This window comes from Strigops habroptila, chromosome 4 (assembly GCF_004027225.2).
Source record: "Strigops habroptila isolate Jane chromosome 4, bStrHab1.2.pri, whole genome shotgun sequence".
Classification (NCBI taxonomy): domain Eukaryota; kingdom Metazoa; phylum Chordata; class Aves; order Psittaciformes; family Psittacidae; genus Strigops; species Strigops habroptila.
Window position 1 is genome coordinate 77,222,492 of NC_046358.1, and position 19,459 is coordinate 77,241,950.

At 37.7% G+C, this 19,459-nt stretch overlaps 1 protein-coding gene across 6 annotated transcripts in view; it reads right to left on the reverse strand.

Moving 5' to 3' along the window:
- The window catches only part of SMG1 (SMG1 nonsense mediated mRNA decay associated PI3K related kinase), an 86,795-nt gene that overhangs the window by 4,684 nt on the left and 62,652 nt on the right, over nucleotides 1-19,459 (reverse strand). For all 6 annotated transcript variants that reach the window (XM_030481474.1, XM_030481472.1, XM_030481473.1 and 3 more), the window contains 25 exons: nucleotides 18,968-19,112; nucleotides 18,545-18,683; nucleotides 18,025-18,255; nucleotides 17,749-17,926; nucleotides 16,921-17,082; nucleotides 16,385-16,602; nucleotides 16,041-16,195; nucleotides 14,857-15,079; nucleotides 13,670-13,916; nucleotides 12,849-13,078; nucleotides 11,593-11,841; nucleotides 11,070-11,208; nucleotides 10,873-10,982; nucleotides 10,301-10,519; nucleotides 9,419-9,609; nucleotides 8,635-8,807; nucleotides 7,973-8,252; nucleotides 6,994-7,266; nucleotides 6,626-6,860; nucleotides 4,890-5,116; nucleotides 3,525-3,675; nucleotides 3,249-3,438; nucleotides 2,526-2,995; nucleotides 1,365-1,502; nucleotides 311-463 (listed from right to left, as the gene is read on the reverse strand). In XM_030481474.1, coding sequence (XP_030337334.1) covers nucleotides 311-463; nucleotides 1,365-1,502; nucleotides 2,526-2,995; nucleotides 3,249-3,438; nucleotides 3,525-3,675; nucleotides 4,890-5,116; nucleotides 6,626-6,860; nucleotides 6,994-7,266; nucleotides 7,973-8,252; nucleotides 8,635-8,807; nucleotides 9,419-9,609; nucleotides 10,301-10,519; nucleotides 10,873-10,982; nucleotides 11,070-11,208; nucleotides 11,593-11,841; nucleotides 12,849-13,078; nucleotides 13,670-13,916; nucleotides 14,857-15,079; nucleotides 16,041-16,195; nucleotides 16,385-16,602; nucleotides 16,921-17,082; nucleotides 17,749-17,926; nucleotides 18,025-18,255; nucleotides 18,545-18,683; nucleotides 18,968-19,112 — 5,126 coding nt within the window. The remainder of the gene's footprint in view (nucleotides 1-310; nucleotides 464-1,364; nucleotides 1,503-2,525; nucleotides 2,996-3,248; nucleotides 3,439-3,524; nucleotides 3,676-4,889; nucleotides 5,117-6,625; nucleotides 6,861-6,993; nucleotides 7,267-7,972; nucleotides 8,253-8,634; nucleotides 8,808-9,418; nucleotides 9,610-10,300; nucleotides 10,520-10,872; nucleotides 10,983-11,069; nucleotides 11,209-11,592; nucleotides 11,842-12,848; nucleotides 13,079-13,669; nucleotides 13,917-14,856; nucleotides 15,080-16,040; nucleotides 16,196-16,384; nucleotides 16,603-16,920; nucleotides 17,083-17,748; nucleotides 17,927-18,024; nucleotides 18,256-18,544; nucleotides 18,684-18,967; nucleotides 19,113-19,459) is intronic.

The following is a 19,459-nucleotide window of genomic DNA, read 5'->3' on the forward strand; positions in this document are numbered from 1 at the left end:
AATTATTCCATTTAAGCTGTCTATTACACAAACTGCCTTCATTCCATGTCCTTAGAAGGGAGAATTTTAAATACAACAGTAAAGCTGCTCAGTTACAGTAGCAGTATCATTTCAGAGTCATCCAACCCTGCAGCAATTCCCCCAGAAATTATTCATAGTGCTTTTAGAGTGGAATTCCCAGAAGTATTTGGTTATTTATGTTTGCTCTTTAGATGCTGAGAAGGAAAAATGTCTTATACATAAATCTCAAATAGGAAATACAGAGTGAATACACTTACAAAGTCAATAATACTATACTTCTGTACAGTACCTGACTTGCTCTTTGACTTTCTTTCAGTACAAGGTTTCTTCTTTCAGCAATAGTGGCATCAAAATCTTGCAAGACTGGTGCCAGTGCAGGATTAGCACCTCCTGCCCATTTTAAACGCTGCTCGATACTTGCTTCAAGTGCTGCTAGTTTCTCCTGTGTTGGGAACAAAAAGTTATATACATAAACATAGATAATCCATACAGATATATATAATCTTAAACCTAACTTTAAAAAAAATTATGCATGTAACACATGCAGACACATTCTTACACCCATATATAGAAAAGAATGTGGTACTCATGACTGACAAATGTTATCTTATACTGTTTAAAGGTTTATTTTCAGCACACATCGCAACTGGATTTGATTGTTATGGAAATAAAGTCACCTTTCTAGGTTTTAACCCACCAGAAAAAACCCACACACACCAAACCAAAAGGAGGTTGAAAGTAATCACATTTCTAGACTAAAAATTATATAAAATCATAGGAGTCCTGAATTATTTTACAAATAATCTTCAAAAAACTATTACAAACAGTAACTTCACAACTAAAAAGGAAATAAAAATTCAAGCAGCTAAGCATTATTTAAACAATTAAACATTCTATATTACTGGTACCCAAAAGTCTAAAGAGCTGAACCAAGCCACAGCACAGAGAAACCTTAACACACAAAATAACTGATTTGCCTGGATCTACAAAGGGAGCTTCTGACACTTAGTAAGATAATAATAAGGATGATCTAGGTCAGACAAACTTAAAGAATAGGAGCATGATCAGCCTTCAGAAGGAAAAGTACTTTCACATACTTGTATTTTCACTTGTGAAAAAAATTGAGTGATATTCCAGAAAGAATATTTTGTATGAGACAGGAAAAATCAAGCAATGTAAGAGTATACATCAGACAGGCTTAAAGAGATCAGTGAAAACACCACTAAATTTGTGCTTCGATAGCAAAAGAGAGAACATAATCCAGACGTGGGAGATAATTTTGCTATTTGCATTAAGTTACATTCCAATATGTTGCTGAATAAACCTCCCAAAGGTAATAGTACCTGGACTGTTGCAATTGAAGCTTCAATCTGACTAAGCGTGTGAAGTTTCTTTTTCATGCTGGCTAAAATTGCAGAACGAGGTGGAGGAGTAACAGAAATAGCTTGTGGGCGACTGATGAGGAGATCTTCATGCTGCCACTTTAAGGAGATAATGGGAACACCTGATCAGCCATATTTCTCATCACAAAATACTTTGCTTTACAGATAGTAATTGTAGTACTCTGGCATACTTTATAAGTAAGGGCATTTTAAAAGAGCTTGGTGTGAGATGATACCGGCATGCTTAAAAGTTCTAAATTATTAGTGTTAAATTATATAAGTAGCTGTAAACTATGTTTTGCTGGCTTGGATATTTATACCATTAGTCAGTCATTAACTTACTAGGAGTGATTTACACACATTTCCCTGATCTAAAGAAAAACCCATAAATAGTCACAAACAATTCCCTTGTGATGCATTAAAACAAACACAATTTTGCTTACCAGTCTGTTAAATGGTTCATTAACTGACATGGAGAAAGCCTTTACCCTTAACCTACAAATCACTACAAATTGAAGATCAATGATACTATAATACAACTAGATACCAGCATACAGCTCAAGTTGCACAATGCCATTTACCTAAGGCCTCAGAGGAACATTTTCAGGATTGATACAACTACTATTTATATTTTGTCATGAGGCAAACAGTGGAGCAAGATGACATTTAATGCATTGAAACTTAGAAGGAAAGGTACAAGATGACATTCAGCAATGAATACCCTCTGTTTTAAGCAATCTCCTCCCTTAAAGTCATAGTCTCTTTGAAAAAAAGGGGGAGAATGGGAGAACATTGCTAGTAAGAAAGCCAGTGAGTGACTTCTTTGCTAAGAAATGACTTAATACATGTAATTTTTTTCAATAACCATTGACTCAAAAAAGAATGTACACCTTTCCACATTTGAATCTTATAAAGCAGCTAGTCTTCAAAAGAAGCTAGCTGTAACACTTTTCCTTATACATTGACAGAATAATTTAAACCCAAAATACTTCATCAGCTCCATTAAAATACTCTAAAGCTCATTCAATAAAATAAGAAAGTCCTTGTACTCACAGTAACTAAAGCTCACTTTCCAGCAGACACAATTTGAAGAGAAATGTGTTTTGTGCATTGTGGTCTTACCTGGAACATGGCAATATGCAACTGTACTCTCTGAAGACTGGTCTTGCAAGATGAAATACTGGTTTCAAGTCTGCGCACTAGATCATGCTTCTTCCACGCTGTATCGTATGAACTAGCTAATACTGTTGCCCTGTTCATGACCAGCTGTGAGAACTTGCCGATTTGGATATTGTGCTCCACAGCTTTCTTGCACAGGTCATCTACAGAAACTTTGCTTTCTGCTCCAAAGTCTTTAGCCTCTACCTGAGCAATGATATCAACACCCAAAGCGCTGATGAAGCTGCACAAAGTAAGTCCCAAAGCTTGATTTGGAAGTCCAATTAAAAGCTGTCTCACAAAGTCAGCTGTAAAAGCCTTGATGGGTTTGGCCATTTGGTCTTCACTAAAACAAGAGTTTCTGTAAAGGGCTTTCACATTGACAATTTGAACAGGTCCATTTACTGCATTCTGCTCTTCAAGTGAACTGATACCTTTTAAAGGAAATAAATGGTATTTTTGTTATAAACAAAACATTTGATGCATCTAGAAAATTATTATCTGACTTATCTGACTTATCTGAATTATTATCACAACAAGATAACAGGAGCTAGTTTTTAATTTCTGCATGCTTGCCACATATGAAAGTTAAGTTACAGTAAAAGTGACCATTTTACATTCTTCTCAAAAGGACACAGGATGAGAAGTGGACAAAGCAATACTGAATATTTGGTAACATTTCTTTACCTGACAATGTTTTAGAGAAGGTACCACAGAGTCTGAAAAATTCTTTAATTGTTTGCAGTCTCTTCAGAAAGAAAATTTCCTCTAGAACTTGCCGATTATTGTCATCATCAAAGAAGTTAACTTGGGTGCTGCGGGCTTCCCTGATTATGTCAATCTTACGCCAAGCAACAGGTATTTCCATCTTGTTTAGCTGAGCAATGTAAAGGAAATATAGTTTGTTTTCGTAAAGCTTTCATATTCCTGACTCAGAGTACTCTGCAAAGAACAAATCCATACCTTTTCAATCAATAAACCAAATGCAGTTTCCACTTGAGCAAACATTCCATCAAAGGCTACCAAAAGCATCTGTCCAGCTGACATTTTGGGAGTTTCATCCACTGAACCATTTCTTGGCTGAATCAGTTCACCATACTGAGCATGAAGCACTCTTAAAAAAAAAAAGTTTACATGGTTTTCGTTAGTCTACAAGAAATAAATAGGATTTTCTTAAACTGATCGATTCCCACAGCCAGAGCAGATTGGAATTAAGATGCATCTGAACACGGTGAAATCTTTGCATGCTCTTCCTACTCCTCTTCCTCTACTTACCACATAAATCTTAATGCTGGTCTCATAAGAACTGCTAAGGATACCATATAAGACAGGATTGTATTAAAGGACCAGCTACAAAGCTAACTTAAAATGCAGGTAGAGGATACAAACTATACTTCCTATGAGTATGCTAAAAAAAGTTATGAATAGTAAGTGATGTAAATATCACCTTTCCTTCATGAAAATCAAGTAGTGGTTTTAAAACATACACATGTAAATGCCTGAAAGCACCATGGGGTAAAAAGGTGGCAGATGAGGTCTTGGTTACAGCTGAGATTGTTTAACAGCTTACTGCTCCTGAAAGGGTGGTCTTATACTCTCCCTCCCTTATATCACTTTTGACCCTTAATTAACAGGCTGAGCAGGCTTGCCAATGGGTAAACCAGGAAGAAAACCTAAGAGAAAAAAGTAAATGCTTTTCGACCGGTATAGCAGCCTGCATTGCAGCACTGATGGAGCCACCATAACTGGCTTAAGGGAAACATCAAGATCACTTCTATGCAGCAGGAAGCTTTTGAATTGGCTCAGTTGTCTACCAAGAACTTCCACACAAAGGTACTGTCCCACATTACAAGATGCACAAGTCTTTTTGTTTGGTTGGGATTTTGTTTATTTCTGTTTTGGGGTTTTTTTTGATGAAGTCACCAATTCACCATACAAAGGCTGCTCATCAGACCTCCTGATGGAGAAGTTTCATAATTACAAGCTCTCCCTTTCCCAGGTTCCTCCCACAAACTAATGGACCAATTTCTATTTTTAACATCCTTTAACTTCAAGCATAAAACCACAACTATAGGTTTTAGACAAAGCTGACTACCAAAAGTCAACTTCAGGCAAATGTAAATTTAACTTGCCGTAGTTCTGTATGTCTACGTATGCATGTGGATAAATGCACAAACACATAGAGAGGAAACGTGCACTTTAGACACTGCACTCTGCTTAAGGGTATTCTTGGGCAAGAAAAGCCTGTACATCAAACAAATATTTAGACAAACTAATGTTGTGCAGTCTTCATTCTCTCATACCTGAACTGAAAAAAAAGTGTTTTACCTTGCAACATCAATGTAATGAGTATGTGTTTCTTCCTCTAGTCCCATAGCGGCATTTCGTAAGTAGGCTTGAAGAGATTCAACCAAAGTTTGCAAAGGGACTCCATCAGTTGTTTGTTCAATGAGATTATCTAATTCATGGAGCATACTCTCTAAAGTATACTCCCCCTTCATTAAGCACCTAAGCGCTTCAGGAAAAATGATCTGTCGGAAGTTTGAGTTCAATTCCTGTTGGGAAGTAGGTATGAAAATGTAAGAAATTTCACCTCTAAAAAAGTAACATATACAGCATCTTTCTCATTTTAGTATTACACCACCCTGCAGTAGACATTATCTGAAAGGTAACATAATGGTGGTCAATCAAGGGTCAAAATCAACATTTTTTTAGTTGAAAGAAATAAGGAACACATTACACTCTGTACAAACCCAAAGGTTTGACATTTGCACAATGTAGCAACAACTACCTCAACTGCATCATCAGCAATACCCTACAGCAATCCTTAGCAGAGCATTAGTGGTACAGACATCACACTTTACAAGTCAATTTAATCAAATTAGATAGCTTTTCTTTCCATTATGTACCTATAAAAGAGTAGGTTAAATTATTTACTGAATTTATGATTTGCTAAACTGATTGGACTAGGCAAGAGAGAAGAATCAAAAAACTTGCCAGATAGTGATTATTTTTATTAGAGTCCTACTCATGCCACAGAAATCAATGCAGTTAAGAACAACAGTACCTTAAGTGGCATAAAGCAATTTTCCCCAAGCAGAATGCACCAGAGGACTAAAGGCAGCTATACAAAGAAGCAACCACTATGCTCTGTCTCCAAAATGAGACAAGACACACCAAAAAGAAAAGAAAAGATTAGTTATCTTGGCTGCTCAGTGAGATACACATCTTACCTAAGAGCTCACAGGGAGGAAACAATGTGTGGCTGAAAGACCTCAGCTGCAATGCAATAAAATTGCATGCATGTTTCCGAAAAATTTCTGAAGTGTTAATACTTTGGAGTGAAGAAACAACATGACAAAAAAATCTCAATGTGCTTACACAGGTAGGTAGGAAAATATTTTTCCAATACAATACAGTGGAACCAAAAGCCTCAATAAGCTATTTACACCAGCCACAGTTTATAAACCATTTAAGTCTTCAACAGGTATTTTACTCAATCTGCCACCAATGTCATTTTGTTTGTTTGATAAAGGTGGAAACATTTCTGAACCACAAAATTATAAATGCAGTTTTTTCTCCTTACCAATCTTGGAGATAGGGGCCTGTAAAACAGGCTTTCAGAATTTGTTTCAACCTACTTGTTTTCAGGTGAAAATAAGTAAGACTTAATAGGAGCAGAAACCAGACAGAGCAGAGATTAAACAGTTTGGAAATTGTTCTGAACTGCCAGCAACAGAACAAAAGAACGAAAGCAAGACATAAAGCTGGCGTGTCTATAAATCTGATACTAGCAATTATTATGGTTACTTGACAGCAGGTTTTACAATTTTTCATGTATAGATCAAAATGGTTTCTTTCAACCAGTGTATATGGCAGTAGCAAATGCCTGTTCAGCTCAACCAAATACAGCAATGAAGACGACTAAGGTCCAACAAAATAAAAATCACAGCAGCACCATAAACAAACATTTAGCCATTTAAGGAAGAAGATGTTAAGAATGGCTTAGCTGAAGCCTTAGAAGTTTGGGGATGAGGAAAGGAAAAGTAATATAAAAGTATCACCTGAAGTGAGATGTATACTCCATTTGCTAAGTGAACAGCTTCTGATGCTTCAATTGGGTTAGGAATATCTAAGTCCTGAGGCACAAGATGACACTGCTTCAGCAACTGCACAAGGCATGTAACATTCCCACTCATGCTGCAAAGCTCCTCCAAGAACCAGGCTCCATCTCTTGAAGTCAAATCAACCAGTTGCTCTCCCGCACTAGATGCTGCACCTTCCATCATCAGATTTCGCCTAGATGAATTATGACACTTACTTAGACAACCTGCCTGCTATTGCATTCCCTACACAACCATCACTTGAATATTCCTTCTGTGTGGTCTCAAACATGAACACATACCAAAAAATTTCACAAGAGGCAACTCACCTCGTCAGCGTACAAAGAGCAGAGATGATAACACTTGCTAAGCTCAGGGAGCCCTCCTCTCCATTTTCATGAAGGAACACTTTTATGCAACGTTCAATTTCTTTCAGCTGCTCCTCACAAACAGGTACAGTAACTGCCTCCTGTTTCAAACGCTCCACCTGCCTGATAAGCCTGTTATTTATATCTGCTGCATAACGCTGTAGTGTCATTTCTGTAGCAGTTATGAACTGGCACATACTTGGAGGTGGTTGAGGAGCATATTGCATTTCATACCTGTAAAGCAAAAGTACAATGAGAAAATTCTTCCTTCTCAAGTGCTAGCAAATTGCTTTCTGCTCTGTATTCTGGAAAATAGTCTGCATTTAAACAGTTGCTACATCACCTATTCCATATCAACTCTAAATACCACAGCAGTTAATGGCTAAACTAATGAAACTTTCATGAAGTCCTAGAATGCATCATATTTCATACCTATTTGCAAGGACAGAAGACAATCAGTGGTCCTTGGGGCAAAGAATTAATAGAAGATAAGAAATAGGAAGGAAACAGGTTTTGGTGTAAATGCTCAAATATAATCTAGATCTTGTAAGCCAAGCAGTAATAATGCCAAAATGCTCTAACTTCAGAAGAAAAAAAAAAAATTGCTTGAAAATCTGTTTTAATAAATAATAGAAAAAATTCTTTACTTAAGTGATTATTATAGAAGTTTCTAAGACGTCTAAATACCACTACACTAAAGCCACAAGCATGGTTCTTCATGGCAATGTTCTTCTTGCAGTACAGATATTAAACTCTAGAACAGTATTTTTAAAGCAGTTTTTCATCTTTTTTTCCAAACTTATAGAATTACAACTTAATCTTGTCTTGCTTTCTAATTAGATCAGTCCTCACAAAAGTATTTATTTTAATTAGAATATTAAAATCCTGGAGTAGCTTGAAAATTAAGTTCTTCAAACAATCCATTATTCTGTCAACTTACTTCCTGAAGATATCCTGACAACGCTCTATTGTCATGTTACAGATGAGTTCTTCCATCCAAGTTTTCCACTGCTCTATTCGGTGTTTCTGAAACACAGCTTTTGGATACTGAAGAGCTACTGTTGCATAGTTGTGCAGTTGTTCAAGACAACCACGTAACACAGATCTTCTCTGCTGGAGAAGAGCACCAACTTCACCTTCCAGTTGTTCACACTGACTGATGAGATGTGCCTGGCCTGCATTTTGCAGAAATGCTGTTGCTGGTACATAGCTTGGAGGACCTTTTAAGAAAGACAGTTAAAATTTAAAATGCACCTCTGAAGCACACATTTTATAACATACAAATACTGAGTGTTAATATATTTTAAAAAATATTCTTTTACTTGTGATAAAGACGACATTGAGAATTCGTACTGAGAACTCTGAGCACAAGATAAGAGAATAATCTCATGCCCAGCTAGGGTAAGACAGACAAGTTCGTTCAGGTAGCTTGGCACAGAAGCCTTGAAAGTTCTAAATCACCCTTTGAAGGACCGCCTTTCTTTTAATTTACTATATACAGGTCCTTGCCTTTAAATAAGAGGACACTCATAATGCCTCCTGATACTAAACTCTAGTTGTCTTCAAACCATTAAAAAAAACCCCACAAATACTGTTTTATACCTAGATCCATTTGTGTGCTAATTTCTTGAAGAAGACTTGCAAGTTGCGTTGCCTCTAAATTGCTGAAAGCAGTTTGGTAATGTGTTATCCACTGCTCAAACTCATTCAGCTTCACCTGGATTGCTTCCTGGACAGCTCTTTGTTGAGACTGCAACTGTGTGTGCTCAGAATACCTGAATTATTAAAGCGACAGAATTAAGTAAGTACTACGAGAAAAAAAACCTACTTAACTATATTGAATACAAAACAATATTGAACAATACAACTACTTCGTTGACCAGAAAATGAACATATTTTCAACAATTACATAAAACTTTAACAATGTTGTGTTAATAATTAATTTTACTACAAAATAATGCATGTGCATAGTCATGCGATAATGAAATCCTTAATCAATTTCAAATAAACTCAAAAGTTAAAGAATTAGAAACCTAGATGAAAACATTTTTGTGGTATTTATCAATAACTGCATTATGTGGATTAATTTGATGTGACACCACATACAGCACATGCTGTCTCTTGCCTTGAGGATCAAGTGTGGAACACAGACTAACACAGGTTATACTGATGGAGTATGAGACACAGAACATAAATAAGATTATTCAGTAGGAAAATGGCTTCAATAGTAGTTCCATACAGGAAGTGACTTACTTAAGAACAGCTTTTATCCAGCTATTAATCTCCCCCTTTATACATTTCTAATGTTTAACTCTTAAGTACATCACTAAATCACCAACTGTATTGAACTGCGAGATTCCTGACAGGATTCCTGGCTCTTCTATACCTGTGCTGAAGTGTGTGGGAGGGATGATCCACTCCTTCTGCACCTTCCAGAAATTCTATCTCCTCCAGTAGTTTTCCTTGTAACTTTTCTACATCTGTTAACTGCTCTTGCAGGTTCAGATACTCTTCTAAACTACTGTCCAATTTTGGCAGTACGGCAAGCATTTCGTCTCTGTTCTTGAACCAGTTAACCTATAACCAAGACACAGACATTATACAACTGGACTTCACTCAAACAGGTAAGAGAAAGTAATATATGGCAGCGCTTAACCCTTCAATCATGTTGTTAACCTAGGACTACTTCCAGTGTTACAAGTGCTACAAGTGATACAGCTTAACAGACAGGTAAACTGCTCTCTAAGCCTCTATTTTTATTCCTCTAGCTCAGATTCAGGCAAAACATTAAACCAAGTTTGAGCTAGGACAAGGGGTAATGAGTTCAAACTTAAACAGGGGAAGTTTAGGTTAGATATAAGGAAGAAGTTTTCTACAGTGAGGGTGGTGAGGCACTGGAGTGGGTTGCCCAAGGAAGTTGTGAATGCTCCATCCCGGCAGTGTTCAAGGCCAGGTTGGATGGAGTCTTGGGTGACATGGTCTAGTGCAAGGTATCCCTGCCCATGGCAAGGGGGTTGGAACTAGATGATCTTAAGGTCCTTTCCAACTCTGACTATTCTATGATTAAGCACACAGGAAATGAAGATTAAATACTTGCAAGTTCCACATAAGCACTTCCATTTATATAAACTGAATTTAGCTTAATAAAATCTGTGAACTATTTCTAATAAATGACCACGTCTTCCAGTACCCAAAAATGCAAATAAATGAAGTAAAAGCATAGGCCCTACTTCAGTTATAAAAAAGAAAATTATTGTAGTAAACTCACCTTTATCTCAGCCACTCTTGAAGAGAAAAGACTACGTGTAATATCTCTTTCCATTTCTCTTTTGCTTTGTTTGTTTTCAGCCTGCTGGCCACCACCACCATAGACAGCTCCAGCAAATCCTGCCTCGCCTCCTGCTGTCCAGTCCACCAGAGGGTCATAAACAAAAGCTTCAAGCAATGTGAGCAAAGTCTCTCTCCCACGCCGCATAATATGAAGGACCTGCATTATATTTTAAACAGAGTCATTCTGATCTTAAATTATTCTTAGAGAACAGTGGAATTTTAAAGACAAAATACTGTACTTAAGTAAGTACAGAAATCTGTAACTTTGCTCTAACCACTACAAACACAGGAAGAACACCACAGTACATAAAAATGCAGCTAGCCTGTAGTAACACCACTAAAACTAAAGATTGCAGTCTAGCCTTCCACACAAACAAAGTCCAATTAAAATCACAGAAGAAAAGGCAAAGGCTTTATAAATAAATCAGTATCAGAATGTTTAATAGAAAAGTTTTAAGATAGCATTTGGCAAGTGACAGCCTTCAGTTTTCTGCAAGTTTCCTAACTTACCTGTTCACAAGAAAGCCTGAAAACCCCTTCTACACCTGTCACTCCAAGTGCTGTTTCAATATTGTGCGTCATCCGGAACGGAACCTTCTCTGGTACCCTAAGGCTTTTCCCTTTAAGATAAAAATTTAAGTTGTTTCTTTTAACTAGCAAGAAGGGAAACCTTTTATTTGAATAACATATAGCATTTTTTAAATTACCTTTTTCAAAGCAAACATTATAATCTATGTGGACAACTTCTCCTGTAGTCATATCTATAAGAACATTATCCAGATGTCTGTCTCCAAGACCAATGATGTAGCCAACCATGGACATAACTGCAGTGGATCTTGCATATGACTTTAAAGAGAGTTTCAGGAAAAAATTATTTGTGGGAATCCTCTGCCAACACATTGGACTGACTACCATCTTAAAACATTACATGTAAGCGTAATACAATTCAAACCCAACTTATTCCAAGCTGTTTTCTATTTGTGTGATATCTTAAAGAGTTTTCATGTCTTAGGTTGATAATTGCAGTATAATAATGTAGAGCTATCAGTGGTATACCCCTTTTTTATTTCAGATGGTACAGATGCCAACATTTCCTGTTACATGAAACTTCAGCAGTGCTAGCTCACCTAACTCACGAGTATCATTGCTTGAACACATCCCAGGCATTTGCTGCCCCTCACCCCATTAAAAACACAGCCTTTCAAAGAGAAAGTATTTGTTATAACTCACCTGTGTAACTCTCCACCATTCATCTGGCGTAGTACATGATGACCAGAGCTCCTTAGCTAGGAGATTTGGGGGAGTTGCTTCCATCAGTTCTTCCAGAACAGCCCTCATTACATTCAAGGGCCAGTCACGACGTGACACATCAAGACTAAGCCCAACCAACTTCAGTGCGGGTCCAATTTTACTGTAGTAAAGTTCACTGGGTCTAGGCACTATTCCAGGATTCTGAGGAGTCTGGTAAGAGTCCTGAGCCTAGAAGAGGTAAAAATTGTAATTAGAATCCTAGAATGGTTTGGGTTGGAAAGGACCTTAAGATTATCTAGTTCCAACCCCCCTGCCATGGACAGGGACACCTCGCACTAAAGCATGTCACCCAAGGCTCTGTCCAACCTGGCCTTGAACACCGCCAGGGATGGAGCATTCACAACTTCTTTGGGCAACCCACTCCAGTGCCTCACCACCCTCACTGTAAAGAACTTCTTCCTTATATCTAACCTAAACTTCCCCTGTTAAAGTTTGAACCCATTACCCCTTGTCCTACCACTACAGTCCCTAATGAAGAGTGCCTCCCCAGCGTCCTTATAGGCCCCCTTCAGATACTGGAAGGCTGCTGTGAGGTCTCCACACAGCTTCTCTTCTCCAGGCTGAACAGCCCCAACTTTCTCAGCCTGTCTTCATATGGGAGGTGCTCCAGCCCTCTTATCTTATCTAGCCCTAATTTACCTATTACAACTCATCACTACAGAGAAGTATCCCAAATTCAGTTTTGGTGAGAATGAAATACAAAAATCAACTCCTCTACTGAAGGTGACTTACACCTCAGAATTCTTTCAAAATTCAATACTTGAAAAGCCTAAATAAACAAAACACATTGTTTTGGCTTAACTGTACAATTTATCAGGGAAAATTTTAAAAATATAACTGTAAAAACCATATTTAGAATCAAATTAGAACGAGAGAATGAGATATGGAACTAAAATAACTTTAATCAAGGTTAACTCTATTTGTTCAAAAACAATTCTCCTTGAATTATCATGCAAGAAGAATATATTTATGTAATATATACCGTGTATATATATATATAAAAAAAATACATATTGACATCTGGTGAAATCATAAGAGATAAGAATATACAGAACCATTCTGTGTTATTATAAACATAACACAACCTTTTTAAGACAATGTTATGGAGAATTGCAAAGCAAATCAGAATGTTTTCCTTCTGAACTGTTCTAGCTGGTATAAAACATAGTTGTCACCTTTTGCGCTTGTAAAGCAGCTTCTCGCTGTTGCCACCGCTTGTAAAGACCAAACAAAGGGGTAGCTCCATCCACCCACTGGATCAAGCCCGATCTTGTTCCCAGAGGTGTCACAGAGTAGTGCCTCGCGTGGAATCTCGGTGTCTCTTGACGGTTAATAGTAGCAAACATTGTGTTCACAATTGATAAGAATTGCATGATTCTTTCATCCAGATGCAAGTCTTCCAAACCTGCAATAAATTTTGTTTAAAATTTAATTTCTAGATTAAAAAAAAAAGCCTTTTTTGAAATCCTACTTCATTTCAGACTATGAACAGCTTTATAAATTATGTAGATTAAGGATGGGTTGTTCAGCCTAAACTTAAGTGTTTCCATAGCATTTACCTACTAGAATCACCAGTTTATGACAGCTCACTCTGTAAGCAGTACACACAACAGTTACTAACATAATTAATAGGTCTTTCCCTTTCAGGGAAGGCATAAAGTCTCTGAAGTTCTCTTCTGGGTGATACATTAAACTCCTGGAAAAGTGCATCCAGCTAATCCTATCAGTATGCAAGTAGAATACTGTTTCTGATGCAACCCTGATAAAGAAGGGATCTGAAACGTCTGACTTACAGCTTCCCAAGGCAAAATTCCTTGAAAATGTATGGTGAAGTGGGTGGTGGGGAGGAGAGGGAGCAGATGCTCCAAACAACTCTTTTCTCTGTATCCGGCAGGCAGATAAAACACAAGTTGCAACCATGCAGCTTCCCAACTTTGTTGCAGTTTAATTTATAAAAAGAGACAGTAACTTGCATGAAAAATCTTCAATTTCTTACCTTTGAAGAGGTAGGGATAGTTCTTCCCATCTGAACCCAGGAAAAGCAGCTTTTTAGGTTTGGTTTTGGTAGGCAGGATTGTGATGGTGCTGCCCACGCTATGAATTGTGACTGTGTCTCTGGTAGATACCTCTCCAGGAAGTGCTATTTCAGTGTTCATCATAGCAGCCAACCAAGGACTGATTTCTTCAAGTCGTAAAAGGTAACTAGCCCGTTTCTGTGCTCTTTGCTGCAAACTTAGCATGACCTGTTCCAAAGAAGTTTTTTTTATTTAAGTAGAGGTTCACCTTAAGAGCTAGCATTAAAAAAGAGCTATCACCAAAACAGACTTAATGGTGGTCATCTTCCAGAAAGCATCCTTGCCACCCTATAAATCCAGCTACAGTTTAGGATGAAGATGACAAAAACTACAAAAACCCATCCTTTATGCAGCAAATATACCCTGCCTGGTGATAAGCACCAACGTCACAAGAACTCCTCAAGAGGTTTGCTCCTGTGTTTATAAATATTTGTGGTCAAAGGCAGCAGCACTAAGCAACCTCCTGTTTATGTATCTGCTTGTTCTGCAAAGCTGAAGGGGAACTACAAAACCAAAAGTCTATTTGTGTGTAAAACCTAGGTTATGTCTAGCAAGACTTTTTAAAACCACGAGGTTGCCCCTGGATATCCAATGAATATATATTTTGTTTCTCCTCAGACCCATTAAGAACTAAGACAAGATCACATCATTGAAAAATAAAGTATCTTTGGGTAGGATTGACCATTTGAAGCTTGCTGCACAGCCCGAGAACTACGCTTAGACACCCAGAGTACCACTGTGTTAAAATATAAATCCACTAAACTCAAATGGCATCCAGTTTCAGACAGACAGTATCTAAACATCATAGAGCCTCCTGCCCCAAAACTAACAGCATCCCAGACAGCAGAATATGCAAGATTTGAAGAAAAACAAAACAATTTTGTTGGGTAGAAACGCAATACTGCAGGCAGTCAGTAGGACTTCTTACAGAGGCAAAAGCTGCTGTGTTTACTACCTAGCAGGCCTATGGTGATTGCAGAGAAAGTTTCAGACCGCAATTTTGATGTGGCAAGAGAATAATAAAAGAATACTAAGGAGAAAGTCAAGCACACGGTGCAGCAAGAATGCTGAGTGTCTCTACATTGTACTTAGTCTGTGCATATGGTACCTCTTTAAACGGGAGCCAGCTGCTTCCAGGTTTAGCAGGATTCAAAGGATTCTTAAGTTTCTCCAGCGCATTTTCAATTGCTTCTCCATAGTTATCCTGAAACCATTTCTCATGAGGAGTTTCTGCAGGAGCTGCAGTGATGCTCCGTACGTGTTCCAGAGCAAATACAATGGGCTTCATCAGAGCTGTATGCTTTTCACGCATGATTGCTATTTTCTCCTCTCTAGTAAAAATAAAAATTTCCTCTAAACTCCATAAAAAACAAGTTACTTCATAAGCAGAGCATTAAGACTTCAAATGAGACATTTAAGAATTCACAAGAATTATAATGTCTCTAAAATGAGGTCTTCAAGGATAACTATTAAAATGAAGACTATTTCATTCCACATTGCATGCATGTTCCTCTGAGCCACACTTCACCCACCCCACCTCTTTTGAGGTCTTTTTAGTAACTGAAACATTTGAACTGGGTTCTTCACCACTGGAAACCCTGAGGAGCAGCTCAGAGCTCAAACCACTCTGACAAACTGTTTTCTTTTAATAAAGAGCTCTTTACTACTACTGCCTGAAGATGCACCACACTGTAAAGAAGAAGAGAGATATTCAGATCATGCTGTTGTCCCATTCTATGTCAGTCCTGACTATAAGAATGCAAGAGGCATTCTTAAGCTTAGGCAAGACCTCAGTGAATGGCCTTCCTCTTCCACAAATCCATTCACAGCAGAACTCAGGTGAAGGAGGGGAAAAAAAAAAAAAAAAAAAGAATAAAACCCCCCAAAAAAGTGAAACTTGCTGAATGCTGAAAATCAAAAGCAGATTTTCTGTTTACTCCAAATGGATTATACTCTTCAATGGCCTTGTCCTCATTTCAGCTGACTTGCAAGAAAGATCTTGGAAATGAGAACTACACGTTCTCATAATCCACAAGTGAATATGCATTGGTTTCTAACACATTATTACTAAGGAAATTCCACGATGGATTCACAGGTAGATTGTTGTTGTTTCTCATCTGATTACAGTACTAGCTGTGGCATCAAAACGTTCTTGAAATAAGGTCGATGGTTTACATGAAGCAGCTAGAATAGTATGAATTCAGGAGCAACACCACTATGGATCGGTTGACTGCTTCCCCAAGAACAAATACTTGTTACAATTATCACTTGAATTATTCAAAAAAGACATACTTCCGTAAAGTGTTGTTGTTTTGGACCCTCTTGACTTCGTCTTCCAGTTGTTGAATCCTTCTGAGGACATACATATGCTGCTGCAGTAAAACTCCCAACCACAGTTCATCCCAAAGAACTGTAACTCTGCGCAGCTCAGCCACTAGCATCTGAACCTGTATAAAATAAATTAAGATTCACTCACTTTTAAGAGTATTAGTATGAAGACTCTTTGTAGATGTACAACTTGAAATAAGATGACAGCCTAACAGCAAGATGCACCAACCTTTCAACAGGTCTACCCACATATTATGTATTTTGTGGTTCAAGTAACTGCGCAAGTAGCATACATTTGGATTATTTACCTGCAATACCATTGTTGGATTTGCAGCAGACAGTTTCTCCACAATTTTGCTGTAACAATCTTGCATCATTGCTTGATCTTCATTTAATCCAACTTTTGTGTCATCTTTAGTACTTTCTTGAGAAGCTGGCGGGCTCCCTCCATCACATTCACCACCCAGCAGTTCTTCTCCTTGAATATTACCTAGCAAAGTAGGGATGGCAGAAGGCAGCTTGTTTCCTAAATTAAAAACAGATGTTAAAATATCAGTTACACTGTTCTGGCCTTGAAAGATGTGTATCAGTCAACATTTCATTTAGCATCAGGTCCCCGTATCACATTCAGTACCGGCAAAGTATACGATGATGAAACTGAAAACACTTATTTGCCAAACAGGTAAATCAAATGAAAGGTAACAGTGAGGTTCCATTTAAAACAGAAAGTATTACAGTTACGGGGGGGGGGGGGGGAGGGGAGAGAGAAATTCAATATCCTTTTATCCAGTACATAAAAATATATTAGCTAAAGTGTATTTTAATATTTATCTTTTCTCCATACCTGAAGTCTGGGATTCACTGCTAAGTGAAATGGTGCCCACTATTGCAGGATATAGTATGAGATGAGGAGAATCTTGAGCCACTCGACACAGTAAGTTGCAAATACTCTGACGAACGTATACTTCTGGGTGATTCAGGCGGGAGAAAAGCTGAGGTATAATACCTTCATAAACAGGAAAAGAAAGTGGGCCCATTCATTTCATTTCACTCCAAATGATGCAGACATTTTATTTTTAAAAGTATGATGGTTATGTTTAAGGAGAACATAAATGTCTTTTTACTGTACAGGCAATAGCTTATTTTCTTCTACTGTTCAGATACAGATAACATCAATGCAATACATAAATCCTTTAGCCAAGCACTAGGAATTGCGTTTTGCACATTGTATCTGTTCTATCGTTTTTCAAAAATAAGGAAAGTCTCCTTAATAGTTCTTGAAGTTAGTAACAATGTTTGAAAATAAAGTACAATTTCACAACAGTCAGCCTCTGCTGCTGCTGCCTTCCACGTTTTCACTCTACAACCTTTGTGGGAAAGCCTGTGGGAACCCAGAACCAGTAGTGTAGTGACAAACAACTAATTCTGAGACATCTGGATCTAGCCATACGTCTTTCTCTGAACTGCATTTTAAAACGTGGCTAGGAAACACCCTCCCCCCCCCCCCCATTTTTTTTTTAGGTGGTAATATAACATAACAATCCACAAACTACATCTCCTTTTTTCTTTCAGTGTCTTAAGGCAGGGGAGGGAAGGAACCAGAATGCTTTCTGCTTGTATTTAGAGAAAATGCACCAAAATTAATTTTAACAACTACATAACACATACTTACCTCTCCAAGGAGCAGTAGGTGTAGTTTCTAGCCCATGCTCTAGATATTGTCTAAGTTCTCCAGCATGTTTCACAAGCAGTCGTAACAGTCTGAGAGTTGCCATCACAATAACATCATCAGTGCTTTGCTCAGAAGTATTTCTTAAGTGCAGCCTGGGATCATCTTCATCAAGTGGAACCTTGAAAGAAAGAATTACTCCCCTAAGCTAAGTTCATAGTTCATATCATCATTTAGAAAAGTTTGTAACTGGATTTCTTCATCAGTACAAACACTAACCTGACCAGCATTGAGTTTGAGGAAAGTAAAGTATGCACTGCAGGAGAGTTTATACAGACTGAAGATTCTGTCTACAACTTTCCTCCACACTTTAATTAACCCTTCTGTTGCATTTTCATCAAGATCTGAAAGCCAGGGACAATTTGTTAATAATTGACGCCATATAACATCCACCATATCATCTTCTTCATTGTCTTCATTTTCAGTGATCTGTAGAGTCATATCTTCATCCTACGTGCAAATAAAGCGAAAACAATTTGATTAAGTCCTCCAACCACTTCTACAAGCCACATTAGTTCCTAATGTGGTTGTCATGCAACTGCTTTACTTAATAATATTCCCATAGTCCGCAGAACAGATGTGTAGCCATTTAGCTAACAGATGGTTTCTCAGAGAACTCTTGTATTGTCCGAATTTTAACTTCAAAACTTTTACGAGAATTAATATGAATGCCAAGTAGAGGACAAGTAAGGTTCACACTGAGGTTGAACATTTTTCAAGCAAGCAAATTTACACTTACTTGAATCCCAGCTGGACGACACACTGCCTGCCCAAGAATCCCATAGATTTTCTCTTTATCTTCCTCTGCAATGTTGTCTGGAAGCAAGTTCTGAACCTCAGATTTTTCCCGGGGCAGCAGACGAACGCCTTCTCCCTGACTGTAACATTTAACGAATTATTGATCCCCAATCAATTAGTATTTGTAGAGCTATTGAACCTATTAAGACTGTATAAATAAAACTTCTTGAAGGAAGAAATTTTCATCCTTATCTCAGAATTAAAATCACTTCTTACAGAGGGCAAGTAATAGAGAAAATACTCAGTCTTCTGCTCACATATGTGACTTCAGACCACAAAGAACAGTAATCATAAATATAAAGCTAGGGTTTACCTTAAGAAAACTAACTGTGGTGTACAGATTTAAACATTAGAATGAATTTACCTGGCATTATCAACTACTTTCCGGCCCCATCTGTAAGCCCAACTAGCCAGGGCTGCCCAAGACTTGGCAACTTCAGGTGCCTGTACTGAAGACAAGTGATATAGCTGTCCCAAGATGAAGTCAGGTTCTCCAACTCCAATATTTACTGTAATGGGAGAAATACAGCAATATGTTATGATGTAAAACCTACTTCTAATTTCCGTAACACAGAAAATAACATCAAAACATTTTAAGGATGTAGTATTTTTTCAGTCAAGTTAATGCCCAAGAGAGTAAAATTTTCCTAAATGCAATTATTTTTCAGTTCTGATACTGGCTGCAAAACAAAGACCACTTTTCATTTGCTAACAATCACTGCTTACAGTCTACAATTGTTTTCTCTTTCACAGAAAGATGGAACTTAGGCAAGAACTCGTGATGTCCAAAAGAGCAAGATGTTTCAGAGAGCAGTTATGAAGCATCTAGGACAGTGCATTTGTGTTTATATTTATT